This window comes from Chelon labrosus, assembly GCF_963514085.1.
Source record: "Chelon labrosus genome assembly, chromosome: 23".
Classification (NCBI taxonomy): Eukaryota; Metazoa; Chordata; class Actinopteri; order Mugiliformes; family Mugilidae; genus Chelon; species Chelon labrosus.
Window position 1 is genome coordinate 20677166 of NC_140356.1, and position 22165 is coordinate 20699330.

Below are 22165 nucleotides of genomic sequence, written 5' to 3' on the forward strand. Positions count from 1 at the left end.
CTGCAGTTTTCTAACTGATTGTTTTGGATCAATAAAGATGGAACACATGGAGGAAAGTTAACTGAGGAGGTTCAGAGATACAAACACTTGTACGACTCGTCTGCGGTGAAATTTCGGCGAAAGTTTCAGTCGCCCTTGTTGAAAGTGAAGCAGGAAGTAGAAACAAAAATTAACCCGACACAGCGCCGACTAGTGTTTGGGTGGAGTCATTACAGAGTGAGACAGACTGAGGAACGCATGAGTATAAATGACTTGAACTGGCGTAGGCTACGTACGTACTTTAAATGAGCCTTACGTCACGAGAACACAGATGCTAAGCAACTGCTAGCATCTAGAAGCCTCCAAGGCTAACAGCAAGCAAGCTAACAAGAAGCTAGCTTAATGTACGAAACAGAAAGCTGTAAACAGTCAGTTGAGAATATCAACACGTCCCACCACCGCCTAGCTAGCCACGTCTAACAGCCGCTACCGTTAGCTGCAGGTTTAAAGTTAATAAAGATTAAGGAATAAAGGTTCGATAAGAGATTTGTTGAGTTAATAAATCTGTTAAGAACCAGCCATCAGAACCCAACCAGAACGTAACCAGAACCATCCAGACAAGCCTTCGTCTCTCTGATCTGTTTAAGATAAATTTAGGAAAGTTTCTCTACAGTTTCTGCTGAAATCTACAGGCGCCAGGCTGGACTTCACCTCGTCCTCGCCTCATCTCCGCCGTGGCTCGTCGGTGGCGTCTTCACTTCGTCGGTCGCCCGCCGGCTCTTCGACGTCTTTTCCGATTTCACGTCGTGGAAACAGTTTTTCTACCTTAATGTTCCCGGTCGCGGCGTCGCACCGGCACCGCAAACAGCGGCAGGGTCCTTGACGGCGACGACAGCTCGGGGTCAGAGTTCGTCGCCAGGGGGTCGCCGGCCTTGTTGCCGCGGCGATCTGAGGACGAGGCGGAGAGGTCCTGGCAAACCTCGTAGGAGCATTTCCTCTTCTGGAGGGCCTCGGCCCGGACGGCCAGGGAGCGAGCGCACACCGTCAGGAGCACGATGAGCGTCCCCAGGAGGAGCGACACCATCGGCCAGAGGACGCAGTGAAGCAGGACGCTGGTGTCGTGGGACCGACGCCACAACACGTCGTCAGGCCTGAAGACACAAGAAGAAGAAGAAGAAATAAACCTGATCAGCAGTAATAACCTCTGGTGGAGGTATCTGCAGGGCGACTAGCACTAACGGCTAACTCTGGAGCTTTTATTAAAACGTCTTGTCTCTTTGATTTCAGTCTTCTAACACCGACTGACCCAACAACTCAACGTTTGAGGGTTTCAAACCGACTCATCCGGAGACCAACTGAGTTCATGAAGCCGTATTTATTTATTTATTTTGAGTGCTCCAGTTTATTTTCCTTCCTCCTGTAGAAACCAAAGCAGAGCGGATGTTCAGATCCCTCTGGGCCCTCATTTAAGAACCAGAGTTTCCTCGTTCGGAGATAAAAATAAAAGCGTCCAAGGTCACGGTTAAGCATCGTCTCTGAGTAACGGGAGGATTACGCTGACACCGTGAAGCTGCTTTTCTTTGTCTCATCAGTTTTTTTTTTTGGACGCTGCGTAAAAATAAGTTCTGGACGGAAGAGAAAGGAGAGAAGAGCTTCTCTAAGAAAGTCACAGCGTCTGGTTTGAGATAAATAAATAAATAAATCTATCTGCTGTGATGAAAACGTGACTTTCTTTTCTTACATTTCATTTTGTTTGAACATTAATCAACTTAACAGTAAATCTACCAGCGTTAGCCAGCTGGCTAATTTTCAACTGTAGTCCTTTAAGATGTTTTAAGAACATGAAACAGACTCTGAATTTATTAGAATTATGTTGTAATTCAGTTTAATCTTGTTTTAGCTGATTCATTTTGGCTGTTTTTTATGCTCAAATCAGGATGAACTATAACTTTAGTAGTGATGTTCTGACCCGACTACTGTTAGCTGTGAGGCTAGCGAGCTAGGAAGAGCTGCTATTAACTGGGAAGCCAAGAAGCTAGGAACAGCTGCTGTTAGCTAGGAGGCTAGGAAGAGTTGCTATTAGCTTTGATGCTAGGAAGAGCTACCATTACCTGGGGGGCTAGTAAAATCGCCTCAGTAAATCCAGTTATCATTTTCAGAACTTGCACACCTAGCTTTAACATTAGCATTAGCAGCTAACCGTTGATTCCTTTAGTTGTTGTTTAAAGGTACAGACACACCAAATGAAACTAAAACGTTGCTGCTGAACGCACCACAGAGACTATCAGCTGCTACGTTCTGGAGGAGATGACTCTTCGTACCAGCAGGTTATTTGGTCTAATGTGACCTGTCCTCTTGTGTTTTTACTTTTATCAGTGTGAGCGTCGCTGCAGTAGAGTTAGCTCAGACGCTAGTTTTCATCTGGACTGATGGTACAGTGTCTAAAACCTGATCGTAGCTCGGTCTGTGAGTAAATGGAGCCATGAGGACGATAAATGGAAGGTCAGAGGTCACAGGAAACAAATCATAACCAGAACAAGGCTCCGGACGTCTGTAATCTATCTAAACTTCACAGCATCACACGTCCCAGCGTTTCCAATTTAACGGCATCACACCTCGAGATGGACTGGGCTGTAGGCGGGGGGGTGGGTGGGGGGTGGGGGTCTCACCTCCTCTGCTGGTTGAAGAAGCAGGTGAAGGACTGGCTGCTGACCTCCTTGGTGAAATAATCCTCCCACCACAAAACGCTGTCCTTGTTCTTCTGGTTGTCCCTCTCACAGGGAGGGACGTACGAGCACTGAGACACACAGAGGACAGACGTCAGTCAGGGTTAAACCACAGGTAACGGGTGAGACTAGTCAGGAGGTACCTGCTGTTAGTGTCTGCAGTAACACATACAGACCATGACAACGGTTCATGATCTGTGTGTGGGTCGACCAGCAGGAGGCGCTGTGACCAGGTCAGGACCAGCTGCTGTTAATGTTCAGTTTCAGTTTCAGAGAGCGAGGATTAACCTCACACAGACACACGGATCTGAATAGCAGGAGGTTGATTGGTGCCTTGGCTGGTTACTGTGGATGAGAGGGTTGCTATGACGACGGTGTGATTGGTACGGAGGCAAGGGAGGCAGGGAGGGAGGCGAGGGGAGAGAGGGAGGGAGGGAGGTGGTCTCCATCACAGCAGAATATCCCTTTGGTCATCCACCGCCGTGAACTCCTCCAACACTTTCTTCTTCTCTTGTCATCAACTAATATATATATCCATTAGAATACATTCACTGGTGTACCTAATGAACTGGCCAAGGGGTGTGTACACCTGCATGAGGGATTTAATGTCCTCCAGCTGTTCCCTCCTTCATTCATTAATTCATTCATCCATTCATCCATTCATCCCACGGGCCAATCCCAGCGGCGCCTCGCCCTCGATGACGTCACAAGCGGGGGCCGCCCTGCCGGAGGAGGAGGATGATGATTGCGGTTGCCATGCCAACGGGCCGAGGTTACAATTAAACGTGAGTGTGTTTGTGATAAATGAGCCTAAATGAGACGGATGTGGAGTGTGTGTGTGCTGACATGTCTGCAGGATGAAAACACGGCGACGCTTTTAGATCTGATCTCTGGGTTCAGACCGTTAACGCTGACACTTTAACTCACTACACTCACAGACCTGTAGCACAGATGACACATTAAAGATCAGGAATAACATTAGCATAACATTAGCATGCTAATAAAACTGTCAGGTTGTGAGGGATAATCCATGGCACAAAGCTAACGTAGCATTAGCGTCTTTTTGGCAGCCAGCAATCCAGTGTCAGCAGATTTAATGTAATTTACCATAAGTTAATAAATCATAGCATTAGCATGATTTAGCTGCCTGCAATCAACCACCAGCTGACTGGAAAACTATTTAACAAGGAGCTGGAAGAGTTTGTGAGTCAACTACAAGATCATGAGACAAACACCGTCCACCATTTTGGCTCCTGCCACCAGATCAACAGGAGCAGAATCAGTTCACAACGGAGAGACTCCAGACCAGCCTTCCTCCTCTAGGACACCTGTTGCTGAGCTAGCGTCCAGGCTAGAGACCAAAACACAGAGCACAGATCCATCTATCTATCCATCTGATCTATCTCTAGTGGATGCTAGAAGAACTGGAGTTATTTTTCCTTCCTTCATGATTGAAACTGTCTGAAAAATTAATAAACGGTGAGTTCATCAATCACGTCCTGATGGAACAAACATCGTCTGATTGGCTGTTAATGAGGAAGTGACCTTTGTCCTTCAGGAGGAAGAGAGGACGTGATCAGAACTCAGAATTAAATGTTTCAGAACCACAAGAGGGCGCTGATCCTACAGACGCCCTGGGATGATAATAATAATAATAATAATAATAAGATTTAAAAACAGTTCACTGAGAAGCTTAGAATGAATTTAAAGAGACAATCAGGATCTGTTGGTTGATCTGTTGGTAGCCTTCCTGTCTGATGGATAAACAGATTAACACGAGGCCACGTCCACCTGCCTATCCTCCTGTCTGTCCTCCTGTCTGTCTGTCCTCCTGTCTGTCCTCCTGTCTGTCTGTCCTCCTGCCTGTCCTCCTGTCTGTCCTCCTGTCTGTCTCTGCATTAACAGCACAGTGACGATAATCTCTGTTAGACTCATATTCATAAAATCCTCAATAAAACAAACCCAGTGTTTATGAGCCTCCATCTTTTCTCCTTTCTAAACTTAACGATTGTCTCAGGTGAGTTTTTTACTCATATCTCCTACGATCGTTCAGATTTAAAGTCCTCAGAGTCCAGACAGTGACCCCAGAGGACGGCCGACCTGCAGCCGGCGTCTGTGACCTTTGTCTTCGTTCGTGATTGGCTGATGAGATTAGAGAAACAGGAAGTGATGAATGTAAACAAAACAACAAAGGTCACAGAGAAGACTCCTTCATCTTCATCTGAACTAACACGACGACCTAGAACAAGTAAAGAGCCGATCAGCTGATCCAGGAGACACCAGCTGACAAGAAATAATATTTAGTTTTAGAGATCAGTGAGGAGGGAGAGAGAGACGGCGCCGTCCCCAGAGATGGAGGCTCCTCGCTGGGTAGGGAGGCTCTGATACCCCCCCCCCCCCCCTTCGTCACTGTTAATTAGCTTAAGTTAGCATGACACACACACACACACACACACACACACACACACACACACACACACACATCATTACTGCTGTCGTCATCCCTCAGTGATTACATTAAGAGTTTTTTCTGGTCGCTCGCTGCCTGAAGCTTTTATAAATGAATAGTTCTGTTTCTTCACGTCTGACCTTTTTGTCTTCGCCTGTTTCTCTAAACTAACGAGCGATGAGCGTCCTCACAGGGACAGAAACCCCGCGCTCCGTCCATCAGCTGCTTGTATCTGCTCTACAAACAGTCAGTCTGAAGCCGTCTCCTCAGTAGAACAGTTTAATTATTCATTTTAAAACTTTAAACCACACCGATCGATGATTTAAACGTCCTGAAACTAATAAGCTCCGTCTATAACAGATTAGTCTGGGGTCAGAGGTCATTGTTAATATTAAAATAAGGATGAATTAATGCAGAATGTGTGTGTGTGCTGGTCGCCGGTGCCTTCTGGTTCCTCTTGTCATTTACATTTAAAACCTAATTAAGTCATAAACGAGGAAATTACTGGCGGGGTAATTGGGCCGAGTGAAGCCACCCACCTGCCCTCCATCTCCGTCTCTCTTTACTCCAGATCACCATCAACAGGAAGTGGAGGAAAGAGTCGGGAAACAAATCAGAGGGAGCTTTCACAGGCTTGGTGATTATATCGTTGTTGGACATGCTCTTATTTTGGAAAATAAAATAGTTCTTCTTCATTTTATTTTAGTAAAGTGTGGACATGGACGTCTGGGACGCTTCGGTCAGCTCATAAAAACATGTCGATTAATCCGGAGATAGTCCAGACCTCTGCCAAAGCAGCTTTAGTCTGTTAGTCTGACTTCAGAGAAGGATTTCAGCACTTATGGAATAAATAATGAGATGGAGCTCTAACCCGTACACTAAAACCAAATCTTCCAAAAACACGAGCGTAGCCCCCATAAAATTAGTACACTATCAGATATTGGCCCCTACAGCCAAATAAAAACAGGACCACACACCTCCTGGGATAAAAACAGTGAGAGGAGACACTCTAACGGAGTGTGAGGCAGAGCCAGCCGACATTAATCTGAGTGTGAAACCGGTGAGTTATATATCTGATAGAAAGCCAAGAGCAGCGTCATGAGCTCAGACCAATAAAGAGCAAACAGAGACTAAAACCAGAGCAGAGCAGGGACATTAATCGAAACACGTCCATTAATCGGCTTCGCCACGTGAACTTTTCCTCTTTAGCCCCGAGCTGTTTGTTTGAGCTTCCACTTGAACGAACAAACAAATACGATCGAGACCGAAAGTAGAGCTGAAACAAAGACAACTGGACTTGATTCTTTCTGGTTTCATCCATAGACAGTAAATAAAGATGGAGGAGGAACAGCTCCTCTAAAGTGAAGCCAAAGCAAGTAGAGCTCCCCCTGGTGTCTGGCTGCAGTATAGGTCGTAAGCTCCACCCCCTCCATGTTAGTGGGCGGGACTTGGGCCAAACTAAAACACTAAAATACACATCAAATAATATTTTCAAGGATGGTTTCCGTCATTTTAGGTAGTTAACATAATGTTGATGAATGTTCAAGAGTCGATATTTTGGATAAGTTTCGTTTTAGTTATTTGACGCTATAGAAACAGGATGTGACATAATGGTGACTACCAGTTGCCATGACAAGTTTCAAATTAAGTCCAGTGTATAATTACAAAAGAAAAAATACATTTCCTTGTAACTGTAAAAAGTGTGGGCGGGGCAACAATATCACGGCTCCACGTGGCTCCGCCCTCAGACCGTACTGATCAGACTCTGGATCCAAACTCACAAGATGGCGCCGCCTGTATCCCCGGGAAAATAGAGTCAGTTTGACCAATGAGAGGAAGAGGAGACGTATTGTCCATGTTTATATACAGCTTCCACATTTTAGCTAAAGAAGACGGAATAGGTTGAAAGAGGAGTAAAGGAAGACATGTCACTCCTACATGGATGAGGAGGAGGTGTGATGTTTTAGAGAAGCTTCACTGTTTCAAGGAACACCTAACAAGCATGACTACCACAACGTCCCTGCTATCCCATCATTACTTCTTTAACTGGACAATGACCTCCACTCTTTGGAGCCACGACCTGGCCTCCACAATCACCAACAGACCTAAACCCAACTGAGATGGTTCTGGATGAGTTGGACCTCAGAGTGAAGGCAAAGCAGCCAACAAGAGTTCAACACCTCCTTCAGGACGACTGGGGAAACCACTAAAACACAATTAAGTCTTTTAATTTGTCTTTTAATAAAAAAGAAAACATTTGAACGTCTTTTTGGATGTCTGCTGGATCTGAGACGAGACACACAGACACGTCAACACGTTTGATAACCTCCCTCAACGTTACTGTAGACTCACATATACACACACAGTGACACACACCTCCTGAACCACCCCGGGTTTATTGGGGTCGGGAGTTCGATTCATTTTTGCAGGAAACAAAATGAAGTGTGGAGACGAGAGCAGAGAAAATTGCTTTGAGAGAAAAACAAACAAACAAACAAAACATAATAAATGGACCAGAGAGGGTTTTTACACATGGCTGAACTGTAGCGTCTGTGTGTTTGTGTTTGTACGTCTATCTTTGTGAGGACTGATGTCAGGTTTAGAGCCTGTGAGGACATGTTCTCAACCTCTCTGTCCTACGGCACTGGAGGTGAAACTTGTCTAAAAAAAGACTAAAATAAATCAGGACTACCTCCAGAACTATCAGGTCCAGGCTCCTGACCCTGGTCTCTATGAATCCTGGTCTCTATGGACCCTGATCTCTATGACCCTGGTCTCTATGACCCTCGTCTCTATGGACCCTTGTCTCTATGGATCTTGGTCTCTATAACCCTGGTCTCTATGACCCTGGTCTCTATGGACTCTGGTCTCTAAGAACCCTGGTCTCTATGGACCCTGGTCTCTATGGACTCTGGTCTCTAGAGAGAGAAATACCACAAAGGTTCTAGTAAAATAGAACCAGGCCCACTCTCCATGTGGAGAACCAAAGAACCCAAAGTGTTCCACGTTGGGTTTTTACCTCTTGAAAGAGAATCTGGCTACAAAATCCTACTGATTCCACTACAGGAGGCAACGTACACACAATTCAACCTTTGGACATTTTATTTAGCCTGGACATCATCACATTCTACCATTGTGATCATTATACAATCCAGAAGAAGATTGATATGCATGAAACTCTCCAGGGAAACCAGTCACCAGTCAGGTGTGCTACGTATTAGTGCAAAGCTAACTTTCACTGCAAGATGTCTGTATTGTGCTTGTTATCTATAGTATCACCACTAGACGACTAGATGGAGACAAAGCCCACATATAAAATTGAGGCACAGATTCTATCAGGCAAGTCACCATGTGGTGGATAGTTGATGGAAAAATGTGTGAATAAGCAAAAAAAGGACCACAAAGGGTATTAAAAACAATATCAGCTGCATTTATTCTAAATTATTTTGGATCTGATGAAATGTTGAGATGTATTTAAGAGCCCAACATGTTCAGTTGAGATCCTCCAGTCTAGATTACATGAAGACCGATTAGCAGACATAAAGTTCTCCAGGAAAAACAAAAGGGCCCAATGATGAATAAGAGTGTTCATGCTTCAGCACAGAGCAGTTCATAAACAGAGACAGTTGATCTTGGTGCTGTTGATCTTAATGTCATGTCAGTCATCTGGTCCACAGGCGGCTCCATTAACTAATTGCCCCCTATAGACACAACACCAATTAACTCAGAGCGTCTCTCTCTCATCATCTGTCTCTCTGTCAGCTGTTCTGTGGCGTCAACGTCCATTTCAGACACAGCTGCAATTAACGTTCCCTGTCTGTGTGTCGCTAAAAGGTTACGAGGACCAACAGTTTGACCTGCTCGGAGGAAGATTACATGTTTTTATAACCTGGCGTCCGTCATCTACAGAAGTCAGATCTTGTCTTTCTGACCCAGGAGTTCACAGGAGACACTTGGACCACACCGATCATCAAACACACTACCACAGCTGCTAATTATTGGTTGTATTTCCGACTAATGCAAATGGTGACAGTGTAGAAATGGTTGCATTCAGGCTCATGGTTCATGATGCATCTCAGCTTTGTGAATTAAAAATCTCCATCTAGGTTCAAGGGAACGTCTCCAAATGCCAATAAAAAAATTAACAAAGTTTTATTGACAGTATACGAGATCGTTGAGCTCACATGTTTCCTGATGTTCTGAAACTCAGACGTCTCCATCTTTTCTGACTCCTTGCTCATTTAAAACATGTTGTGTTGATATAATTTAAACAGCTGAGTTCCACACCCTTGATCTGGTGTGGAGGAACAAGGAATGGAAAAAAATATCTCTTGAGACAAGAACTGTTTTAGTACCAGGATGTAAACATGTTGATTTAACATGGAGGTCTATGGACACTGACTCACAGGTGGAGCCTCTAGTGGACGATGGAGGAAGATGCAGTTCTAGAAGTTTCTGTTTGGTTTTTATCCAAACATGAGAACCATCTTGGTTGTTGTAGACTTTCATGGACAGTCGCTGCATATTTATTTTTCTAGACAACAATGATTGGAAGAATATTTTAGAAGAAGCTACTTGAAACCACAAACAAGCTAACGATAGCCTGAGAAACAAAATTTAAGCAACTATATTAGCCTAAACAAGATAATGTTAGCTGCTATGTTAGATTAAAGTAACAAAGTTCATTGGCTTTCAGGCAAGAAATTATCCCTAGAGACGAGAACTATTTTAGTACCAGGATGAGCACACTCCTTGAACTAAACCATCACCGCCACCATCTTGGTTGTCGTAGACTTTCATGGACACTCGCTGCATGTCTATAATTTTCTAGCCGTGCAGCTAGCTACATGTCAACCATGAAGGCTAGCAGCAGGCGGGACATCGATGCCAGGTCTCCACACTTGGACACTCTGCTTGGAAATAATGCCACAGAAAGAAGATGGCTGCCTCTTCTCCCATCTCTGAGATATTTTGGCTTCACTTCTGGAAAGCTGATAATTTTGCTCCAGGGGTCATGTGTGGTACTGCAACTAAAATGGCTCTGATTGGTTGGTAGATCATCCAGTGTCCTTTCTCTATATCAGCCGAAATGGACATTACAACAAATGGAAGATTTATTTAAAAATATATAATATGTTAGTTGTATAGAAAAGGTCACGGAGCCAACGAGCAACGACGGGTGACATCCATCCTTTCCAGTTTTCACCCTCTCTGTGAGACATTAAAGGATTTCTAAATGAAGCGTGACTGGTCTCTCTCTCTCTCTCTCTCTCTCTCTCTGCCTGTGTCTCCACATCATCTGTCACCATGGCGACGCAGGAGCATCGATGACGCGGCGTCTCTCCCCTCTATATTTACTCTGTTGCTGTAGCGACGACCCAGACGTGCACTTAAGAGGAAGAAGAAGAAGAAGAAGAAGAAGAGGAAGAAGAAGAGGAGTGGACTTCTGGGTTTGTCTCTGCTGGTGTTTTTATTATTTTGGCCGAGGACCATTAATCCCGTCCTCCTGGCCAAAAGTATGTGGACGACTCAGCATTACACCCATATGTGATTGTTTTAACAGCAGAAAAGAGTAGAAACACCTGGAAAGGAAAGACAACAATCAACTAACTTCAGTAACACAATGTTTTGGTTCTTCAACAGGAAGAGCTGCTATTAGCTGGGAGGCTAGGAAAGAGAAGCCTTTTAATACCGCTTTTCTTGTAAAACGTTTCCGCAGGATGCCAGGATCATTTGCATAATTTGCAAAGAAACACCAATGATTTCCCACAAACACATTAATGCCTGCATGCGTCTGGATCTTAACCCTGATCCCTATCAGAGACCCAAACAAACCAGAACCAAACATCAAGACCCCACAGGAGTCTTCAAGTGTCCACAAACTTTTGGCCATGCTTGAGGTTTTGCAGGAGACACATGGACGCTCACACAGCTGTGGACTGTTTACCATCAGCTGCTCGTTAATGGTGTGTTGTGTCCCAGTGGATCTATTCCTGCTCATGACTTCAGACAGCTGCGATACAAAAACCAGTCAGACTCAAACTCTGCTGACGCTCAGACGCAAATAAATAAATAAATAAATAAAGCAGCAAAGGGTAATTGACATAATTGATGATTCCATTTTTATCTTTGCATGTTTCAACCATTTAACTTCTGCGTTCATGTTTCCTGTTTTATTTTGTTAAGTTCTTGTTTCCAGTCTTACCTCCTTCCTGTCCTGTGATTTCCCACCTGTGTGATTGTCTGCCCCGCCCTGATTGTTTCCACCTGTGTCTCCTCTGCCCTTGTGTATATAAAGTCCTGCTTTTCCCTTCGTCCTCTGTCGTGTCATACCGTTGTTTTCTCCATGTCTTGTCAGGTCTTAGTATAGAGTCAAGTTTTGGTCTTGTCATGTTCACGTGTTCTTCCTGTTTTGATTTTCTGAGCGCTTTGTGTTTCCTTTTGTTTGATTATATTCATTTTTACCAGCTCCTGCCTCACCTCCTGCTGTCCTACCTCACCCTGCCACCCTTGACACTGAGTCACCTGAGTTCACCTGTGACCTGTTGTGAAGTCTGTTTAATCACTTAACTGATTCTATCAGTGTTGATGCACTTTCTCATTTTAATGTAACTACCGTCAACATATAAACCAAATCTCTGCTCGTCCATCTCTAGTGGACGTCCCAGGCTCTGGTTGCCATGGCAACAAACTCGTGTATTTCCCAGTGAAACGAGCAGAATATATAAATATTGGTTTATTATTTTTGGAGAAGAATGAACTCATCTCGTCACCAAAGAATGCCGTCTCCATGGTGACACATGGAGGTAACAGCATCATGTTGTGGAGCTGCTTTAGTGAAGGTGGAGGGAGTCGGCTTATCTCAGTTAGCTGAGATAAGTTATTAGCAGGGTTACTGCGCAAGCTAGCCTTAGCTTGTAGCTAGTTTTAAGCAGTTTACTGAGATAAGTGCTAATTATCTGGACTGTAGTAACTTAAACCAAACTTAAGCTAAAGCTAGGGCTAAGTAATTAACTAAGGTAAGCATTGCTGTTCCTTGGACAGTTGTAGCTTTAGCTAAAGTCAAGCTAGCTGCTGTAGAACCTTCTCTCAGTAAGATTCAGCTCTGTCCACAAATAAGACAGTTGGGCTCTAGTGGCCTTGGTAACCAGTAGAACATAAAGATATGTTTAGTTTGTGGGCGGAGCTAGCTCTTCTTCCTCCAAGCCTCTATCATCATCATGGTAGATCTGGTGGTAGGAACCAAAGTGTTGGACGGTGTTTCCTTCAAGGAAATATTTGGGGAACTCTGTGTTTGAGTCACATGTCAATCAACTGGATCAGTGGCTCCGATTGGTCGAGGATTTTAGTCGAAGTGTTTGTTGATGTTGGATCTCCTCAGTCATGTGTCTTTAGAAACAGGACGTAAAACGGTTATCTTACCTTGGGGTTGAGGACCAGCTGCTGCTCGTCAAAGTGCAGCAGAGCCACGGAGTTGGACTCTGAGTTGTTGACAAAGATCTGGAGACAAGGATAGAGAGACGTCCCCTTGCAGTCAGCACCGCAAGTAAAGACACATTCAAACATCTCCTCAGGACGCAGCACCGACACCACCTGGAGGAAGAGGAGGAAGACCAGGAGGACACATTATTAAGATGTCCAAATTAAGATCAGCTAACTTTAGCATGTCATACTAACTAGCATGCTACTCAGTGTATCATGAGATAAATAGATGAGTTTCTGAGGTTATATGTTAAAAAAACAAAACGCACACAAAGTACTTCCACGCTAAATTAAAGTCAGTTCTGGATGCTAACATTAGCAGCTATTTAGCCCCAGCTGCTAACATTAACTCAATATTATATTTGACACACGCTGGTTAGAAGTCATGATAAATGCATTTTATTTTCTTGTGATGTCAAAAATAAAAAGACACAGTTTGAAAATGTGACTGTAAATGTTAGCCAAGCAGCCAAACAGGGCTTTGGCGATACATGCTAACTATTCCTAGCTTACTGATTTTAGCATGATCGCACGTAGTTGCACATTTAAACTCTTTTGAAATATTCTTGTTTTAAGATTAAAAAATAAATAAATCCAGCTCCTACGTTTGGAGCTAACGTTAGCTCAATTAGCTAGCTGTAGCTTGTAAAATGTGACACTAACAGTTGTCGGTTGAAAATAAAAAGCAGTATTTTGTGTATTGAATAAAAATAAATGAATTTTCACAGTAAATCTGTCAGTTTTATTATTATTATAAATCATGTCCAGTGGTTGACTAGATTAGCAACAGTCTTGACAACGTTTGTTCCTACAAGGTATGCGGGCGTTGAAGAGTGATGACTGCTGATTATTAGACTGAAATTACAACCGCCGGCATGAAAATAAATATCAATATGCGGAGAACACACAATCAATCCCTGCTGATTAGATCAGAGTCAAACTTTTCTCCATCAGTCAAGAGGTCGGTGAGATGCAATAAAGTCAGAGTCGTGTGATTTATGTTTTCTGAAGCCGTGGATCAGACTCAGTCGCTGCAACATGACTTTGAAAAACAAAAAGACAAAATAACCCAGAAAGCTTCCACTCTCCTTAATGCATGAACGTTATTCCAAGATGATGCAATAAGCTAACAGCCGAATAAATCAGGCCGGTATGAATTCATCATCCGCAGTGAACGGGCTGTGGCCGCCTGTAATTTAAATCATGAAAACTCCCGGTGGCTTCAAAACGCTGTGCAGACACTTTTAATGATGCACAGCGTTGGGAAGGAGGCGAAGGAGCTGGAGTCGGACAAATCTGCTTCATAACGACAAACAAAACGCAAGATTTAAATAAATAAGGGAATCAGAGGAAGGCCTGGGGTCGGTTTGAGCCGAGGTTTCTAATAATGTGTTAGACTTTCTGTCAGAAAATAAAGGTCGTGCTTTTCCTCTGCCACGATTTCACACTTACCAAAAATTCTCCTGCAGTAATTTAAATGTTATACTTGTGTAGTTTTGTATTCTGGAAGAGTGGAAGGAGCTCTACATAAACAGTTTAAAAGTTTTTATTCTGGTAATCTGACTGTCTAAATCTCATCCAGTCATTTTTTTTTATGTATTTTCCAAACAGCTGCTAGTGAATTCATGTTTCTAGAAGCAGACCGAGCTAATCTGAAAGTAAAGAAACTCGTAGCAAGTACGTACCGCTACAGCGTCAAAGGAGAAAATACAAAAACTGTGATCGACTGAGACAAACTGTTTTTACTGCAACGCTACAAAACGTTAACATCAACCTTCCCTCTGCAGAGCACCGTCACAAACGAGTCTTCATTAGCAAAACCAGGACTTTGTTCACGGTCGATCTTTCTGTGCAGCTGAAGGTTTTAAGAAATGGTTGGTGTGAAATTGTCCTGTAAAAGCCCAGAGGTTTGCAGATGGTACAAACCCAAGAACAGGAGGTTTCTGGGGTAAAAAATCTGCAAAAAGTTTCTCAAAAGGTTCTTGAGAAATCTACAGGAACTGTCCAGTGTATCATCAACTATGAATTAAAACCTAAACTGACAAACAAATTCACAACCTCAATTACCTCAATAACAATTATGTAAAGTAATATCAGTACATCTGGACTGATTGACAAAACCAAAATAAAAATAAGCAACCTGTTTATCTGCTCTAATTATCCACAGAGTTAATTAACTTTACTTCTAAGACCATTAATCAATTAAATTAGTTCAATTAACATAATACATCAGTTTGTATGAGTACAGGTGGAGTAAAATATAAATGGCTAACTTTAGCATCTCTTTCCGCCCAAAACTCGATTATTGAAACTTCAGCTAAAATAGAGTTAATGTAATTTATTACTAAAACAATGTTGCGATAAATATTAAGAAACAGGTGGCGCCAAATAACGACATTTGTTTTTCTAGCTAACATCTTTAAAATGTTCCTTATAGAACTGTTTCAGAGACGTTCATGTGATATTAATGAATTAATGAGTGAAGGTCAACGAATTGCACGTCTAAAAAACACTTCCTGATTCATTTTCTCAGTGTTTTATAAGTTAAATCAGTTTGGATGAAAAATATAAATAAAATAAAGACGGCCCTAACCTGGGCTGTCACTGAAGTTAAAATCTGAGGCAGAGTGTCAGTGACAGATGATTGATCCTGTCACATCACATCAGCTGATCTGGGACTGATCTGCATTAACGCCCGTCCTGATTTATGAGTGAACACTTTAAGCTTCCGAGGAGATTAACACAGATGAGCTCATCCTCAACTCTCCGTATCGATCCACTTGTTCTGCAGCATAATGTGTTTTTAAAAGCACCGGCTGGCTTTAAATGAATTATTGTTATTGACTGTAAGTGAATCAAAGTTTAGAGTTTAAAAAAACTAATTTAGAAGAAGTCATTCAACATCTTCACATAATAACAGCTCATCATTACTGTTATTTATTAAAAACAGGGTGAAAGTACTGAGTTCTGTCTAAATTTGTTAGAAAAATGGCAAAAAAAAATGTGAGAAAGTTTTACTGAATGTGACAAATAATAAAAAAACAAACAAATATGAGACGTTTTCAATTAATTATCCACTGATTAATTCATAGTTTCATCACTAATCAATGTTTTTACTCATAATCATCCTAATAGGAGCTTTAACATGACGACACTACTGGATAAATATCTACAGGCTGAAAAAATATACTAATATTTATGGATATTAGACTAAATATTAAAACATTAGTGAATTTACTTTAATGCTAATAATATATCTATATATTTGGTGCATTACCTGTATTTTATTGTTTGTAAATCTGAATTAATTCAGGTTAAACTAGTGACGCTAGAGCCACAGACACAAACACATCCTGCAATAAGTTCCACGGGAGTTTAAAACACTAGAGATCTGAATCAAAGTGGTCTGATGCTGCAGGAGCTGACCCTGCCTGGTCCCCCCTGCAGAGGACCGGACCGCGCTGCCTCCTGCAGCCGGCGGCTCGGAGCTCGTCCCCGGGGTCTTACCGTGCAGTTGGCCGGTTTGCTCTGAAGGCTCTGCAGGGTCGGGCTGAGCCAGCAGAAGCCCAGGATGAAGAGGCTGAGGATCCCGCAGGCGATCAGGAACAAGCCCAGCCGGATGCTCTTGTCCTCGGCCTCGGAGTACTCGTACGACACCCGGATTTTCGCCATGGCAGCCCCGAGCGGACCTCCGCCGGCATGGAGAGGAGGACCGGAGGATGGACGGATGGATGAAGGAGGAGGAGGAGGAGGAGGAGGAGGAGCAGAGAGGTGGAGGCTGCTCTCCTGCTGCTGAGAAAGTGAGAGGAGTTTAACCAGCGGCTGCTTTCTGCCTCAGTCTGGTGTCGTTCATCCTCCCTCCCTCCATCCTCCTCTCCCTCTCTCTTCTATTTCAGCACCTCTTCATCCTCCTCTCTTCATCCTCTTCATCCTCATGAATCTGATTTAAAACAACAACAACCAGGGAGCGTCTGTAATTAAAGGCTCAGTTCACCCACAAACACATTCACTCCAAGTAGAGACACGAAAATATGCTGCAATTATTAATAAGGTTTAAATCAAAATGTTACCTGTTGTCTCAGTGGGACTCACCTGGAGACAAACTGCAGTTCCTCTAACGTCCACTAGAGGCTCCAGGTTTCCATCCTGCTACTAAAACTAATTTCCAGAAGCCAGACAAGCTAACGTTAGCCTGAAAAACAAAACTTAAGCAACTATATTAGCCTAAACAAGCTAACGATAGCCTCATAAAGATAAATAAAGCAAATCTACAGCGCTCACATGACGTGTATAACTACTCTTCTGTCCGTCACTTGATTTGATAACTTTTATTTTGAACATGTTAGTGGAAATAAATAAAATTAAATTAAGAGATAGACAATTAAAATCAAGACGATTGATTTATATGTTCAAAAAGGAGTAGGAAGAAGTAAATACTTATACGGTCCTACCCTCTTGCTAACTGACCCATGCATCACCACATTAAGCCCCGCCCCCAAGCAATCTGATTGGTCCAGCAGATCTTTACAGAAGCAGAATCAGTTCCCAACAGAGAGACTCCAGATAAACTTTCCTTAAAAAGATTTGTAGGCGAATTTGGTGGTTTGACTTTCAGATCTGAACCTAAAAAATAAAACAAAGATAAACTCCCCCATGTCTGAGAGATAACGTCCTTTATAAGTTTCGTTGCTGAGATTGTTTGGTGAAGACCATGTTTTAATGTTTTCCATAAAGTTAACAATCCTTCATGTCATGAAACCCTGAGACAGTCAGACCTCATCTCTGGCTGAGGTGTCCACAAACTTTTGGTCTCGTGGTGCAGCTTGTGTTTATGTGGCATGTTTCTATGGTTTCTCTCTCTCTCTCTCTCTCTCTGCAGGTTGAGCGATGCTCGGTCGCCCCGGTGGTCCGATGACTCAACCCAGATTTGTGTTTCATTTTGCCGCTGGCTGCTTGTTGTTCTCTGTTACAAGCTGCATGAGATAAGCCTCTTAGCAGAGACGTCACTCTGCTCCTCTGGACACCAGGTTTACCTCCACACCAGGACCACGGACACCAGGACGAACTCAGACCAGGAAGTCACAGGACGTTTATGTGTCAGTGAAACGTGATCAGACTCTGTCCAGGTCTTTGTGTGCTCGTTATTAAAAGCTCAATGATTTAAAGATAAAACAGGTCACAGGATTAATATCAAGATCACAGGCTTTCATCTGGTGCCTTCATCAGGTCGATGTTTTCATTTTGTTCAAATATCTGAGTAAGAAATGAAAGAACATGTGAAAATAAACATTATAGCAGCTAAACATTAGCATGTTAGCATTGTAAAGTACAACACCAAAGAGCTTCTTCTGTATTTTTAAATGTTTCAGCTCTTCCTGGTTCTCATTTACTTACAAGACACACTAAGCTAACAATAGCTCTTCTATAATATAACCAGGTCAGTCGGGTCACATTAGGAAGTCTTCAAGATGCCGTTTTAAAGTTTCTTTCTGTTCTTATTATTCTTTTCAACAAGTAACCTGATAAATAAAATCAATTTATCACTTTATTTTGAAACTATCCCGACTTTACTTTTAGAAGTTTTCCCACAATAAAATGAGAAAGAGCCAATCTGAAGATAAAACAAACAGGAACGCCATTAAACGAATGCAAATAAAAAAACAAATCAGTTGTTTCATCCACACGGACGAGAAACAGAAAAGTTTGGTTTGGATAAACAAACTTTCTGTTCTTTCTATTTGCTGTGGTTTAAAGTTATTTCGTCTTTGTTCTGATTGTGTTTTTTATTCTCCAAGGAATTCCAATTTAAAGTGTGTGTGTGGTCTTGTTTTTATTACGTTGTGGGGACCAAAGTCTAGAGGAATGCTAACGCTCTGGGGACACGTTGTCCTTCTCCAGGGATGAAACCTGTCCAGACTCTGGCGTAGGGTTATGTGGACGCATTACGGCAGAGGACAGTCCTCTCAAAGACAGAACCGACAGTTTGTGTTTGTTCAGACCAGCAGAGTGTGATTGGTGTTAAAGATGCAACCAGTAATTCAAATCGGTCTCTGAGGATCAAATGATCAATGAGGTGACTAAGATCTATTGATTTCTCTCTCTCTCAGCCGGAGGAGGAGAGAGTGTGAATAAAGAAAGGAACCTGTTGACAACAACAACACAAACCACAAACCAGCAAGAATCACAAAACCTCTACAAGACACATGATCTTCACACATTCCTTCGTTACCATGACGAGCTCTGCTGCCTCTAAAGTTATATTTACTCTTAGACGTCCACCTCCAAACACAAAACCTTAACAACTTCATCCTCGTCGTCTCTCTTTTCTGTTGCAGTGATTTCAATAAATATTTATTAGCTCCAACAGAAAAAAAAACACATCTGAATAAAGTTTAAGCATCGTAACTACAGACCCAGTAGAAAACACTTCACTTTACACTCACTGATGATTCAAACGCTGCTGAAAATAAACCCTGGTGAGAATTCCTTATTTGAATAAAAACTTGTGCATGTGAGGTGTTTTTAAAGATGACATCACTGGTTTGGTTTTAGAAGAACTCAGATCAGAAGGTTTATTCCAGAACCACCAGACCAGACTTTAGCTGCTTTAGCTGTTAGCTACTATGTTAGCCTAAACTGAGTACCAAAGTACCATCTGCTTCCAGGCAAGACATTATCTCTACAGACGAGAAATGTACCAGGATGTTATCTCTATGGAGGCTGACTCACTGGTGGAGCCTCTAGTGGACGATAGAGGAACTGCAGTCCTAGAAGAAACATGAGCACACTCCTTGAACTAAACCACCACTGCCGGTTGTCGCAGACTTTCATGGACACTTGCTGCATGTTTACAAGTTTCAAGACAACAATGATTAGAAGCTGCTAGCTGTGGACGGGACATCGATGCCAGGTGTCCACACCTGGACACTCCGCTTGGAAATTATGTCACCAAAACAAGATGGCTGCTCCCATTGCTGAGATATTTTGGCTTCACTTCTGGAAAGATGCTAATGTTTACCTCCAGTGGTCACTTGTGGTACTGCAACTAAAATGTTCCAACCAAATGGTTCTGATTGGCTGGAGGTATATCCAACTGAAACAGATCTATTTTTTTTCTCAGTTTTGGTTGGAGAAATAAAAAATCCACCAGTCGACGACCAGTCTGGTTTCTATTATTAAATATAATGAAGGGAGGTCAGGTTAACCTTTATAGAGAAGAACCAAAAGAACCTAAACTTAAAAATGTCAGACTCACCTTCTAAATAACGATCTTCCTGTAGTTTCATCTGCTTGGGCCTGTTGCATAAATGAGCCCAGAGGCTCCAGAATAAAGCCTCAGCATTATGCATTGGTAATCAGGGAGGCATGTGGCAGGATTATTATCATCTCTGCAGATCAAAAGATTACAAATAATAACGGACATGCAGCGTGGAGGAACACGAGCCAGGGCGACCGACTGAAGGCCACCGAGCAGAAACAACCACCATGTGAGATTTAAAACCCAGAAACCATGAGAACAAATAAAATCTGATCCTACAGTCGCTGTCCTCCGTGGACGGGATTTGGAGTTTCAGGGAATAAAACAAATAAATACCGGATAGAAAAGGCGGCCTGGTCTGATGGAAATCAACATTGGGATGATGTGATTAGGCTTCAGAGTGTTTGCTCCGGCTGCTGCAGAGGAAACATTTGGTTGAAAATCCCTCCATCAACAGTGAAGCTGGGAAACGTCCCCTCGTTCATAGAGACGAAGGTCTGAGCGTTCACTGATGGAAGAATAACGTGAGCGGTGGCAGATTTAAGGCAATACATTATTTTGACACGATATCTGGCTGCTGAACACGAAACGACTAAGTACTCCCTGACTGAGAAAATCCTGCTGATTAAAAGTCACATGTATGAGAATTATGACAAGTTTCAGCTTTTTATCTTTAATCCCACCTTAATAGTGTTGAGTTATATTCATATGATAAACAACCAGTCAGAAGTTTAACTTTATAAATACTACATTTATGTATTATACTTTTAGTGTTTTATTAAGTCACTTATTTACAACTTTTATACTGATGCTGTAAGATAACATCTGTTCATCTTAAAGTATCAGTGTTCACACCTGGTATTAACCTGTACATAATTAAATTCCAAACTTGTGCACATTATAGAATCCATAAAAATATTGATATCATGTAACTCCCCTTGGAGTCCACACAATGAACAGACATCACTGATTCATGTGATCATTTCTACTAGTGGCTAAATGAATGAGTTAAACTCCTCTTCCACAGATCAGCCCTGTTGAGTAGGTGGTCTTTAATGTGACCCAGGACTCATTGTGTGTTCACACTACCAAAGGAAGGAGGTCACATGTGTCCCAGACCACCTCCACATGTGGACTGACACCAGATCGGTGTTCACACCTGGACCTGTTTAACCTGGACTCTAGAGACCAGATCAGTGTTCACACCTGGACCTGTTTAACCTGGACTCTAGAGACCAGATCAGTGTTCACACCTGGACCTGTTTAACCTGGACACTAGAGACCAGATCAGTGTTCACACCTGGACCTGTTTAACCTGGACTCTAGAGACCAGATCAGTGTTCACACCTGGACCTGTTTAACCTGGACTCTAGAGACCAGATCAGTGTTCACACCTGGACCTGTTTAACCTGGACTCTAGAGACCAGATCAGTGTTCACACCTGGACCTGTTTAACCTGGACTCTAGAGACCAGATCAGTGTTCACACCTGGACCTGTTTAACCTGGACTCTAGAGACCAGATCAGTGTTCACACCTGGACCTGTTTAACCTGGACACTAGAGACCAGATCAGTGTTCACACCTGGGCCTGTTTAACCTGGACTCTAGAGACCAGATCAGTGTTCACACCTGGGCCTGTTTAACCTGGACTCTTTTGATCATATCACCCAGGACGCTTGTTAAAACGACCAGAACGACTAAATAAGACTTTTAACCAGATTTCTCGGCTCAGTTACAGTTGTCTCAGTAATTCATACTTTTGTAATTCCAAGAGCTCTTTGCTGCTTTTACACAACGTTTACAACAATTAGATTTCTTCTGAACAAATTCAACTGAACATTTAGTTCTAACAGGAGAAATGAAACTGTTTATTGAGGGAGTCACGACGTTGTTTCTCAGTTAACATTTGATTCCTTTGCTTCAGTGATGATGAGATGAGCTCATTAACGAAATAAAGTGAAGTTTTAATTTCCCACTTTCGCCCACTCACTCTCTGCTACACCTTCTCTTTGGTCTGCAGTTACATAACAACAACACAAGTATGAGAATATACAAAGAAAGTGATCAGTTTTATAATTAGTGCACGGTGAGTTTATCTGATGTATGGACACTTCTGGACCTGTTTACCTCCTCTCCTCCTCTCTTTGGTTCAGAGCTGTGTTGTTTATTCAGCAGCTCCTAAATTTAACAGACAGTTTAAATGTGCAGAGTTTTTATCGCCCCATTAAGTCTTCATCGCCCTCACCTCTGTTCAGACAGACGCTCACGTTG

The 22165-nt window shown here is 42.6% G+C and overlaps 1 protein-coding gene across 1 annotated transcript; it reads right to left on the reverse strand.

Annotated features, from left to right (window-relative positions):
- Positions 1 to 805: 805 nt before the first annotated feature.
- On the reverse strand, positions 806 to 16311 carry LOC311508458 (calcium-activated potassium channel subunit beta-4-like; the record flags this gene model as incomplete). Its single annotated transcript, XM_084573221.1, has 4 exons — positions 16144 to 16311; positions 12577 to 12747; positions 2649 to 2776; positions 806 to 1130 (listed from the first exon to the last, which is right to left on the reverse strand). Exons 1-4 carry the CDS (start codon positions 16306 to 16308, stop codon positions 806 to 808), a joined length of 789 nt encoding a protein of 262 aa, XP_084429347.1. The 5' UTR covers positions 16309 to 16311.
- Between the last annotated feature and the right edge of the window lie 5854 nt (positions 16312 to 22165).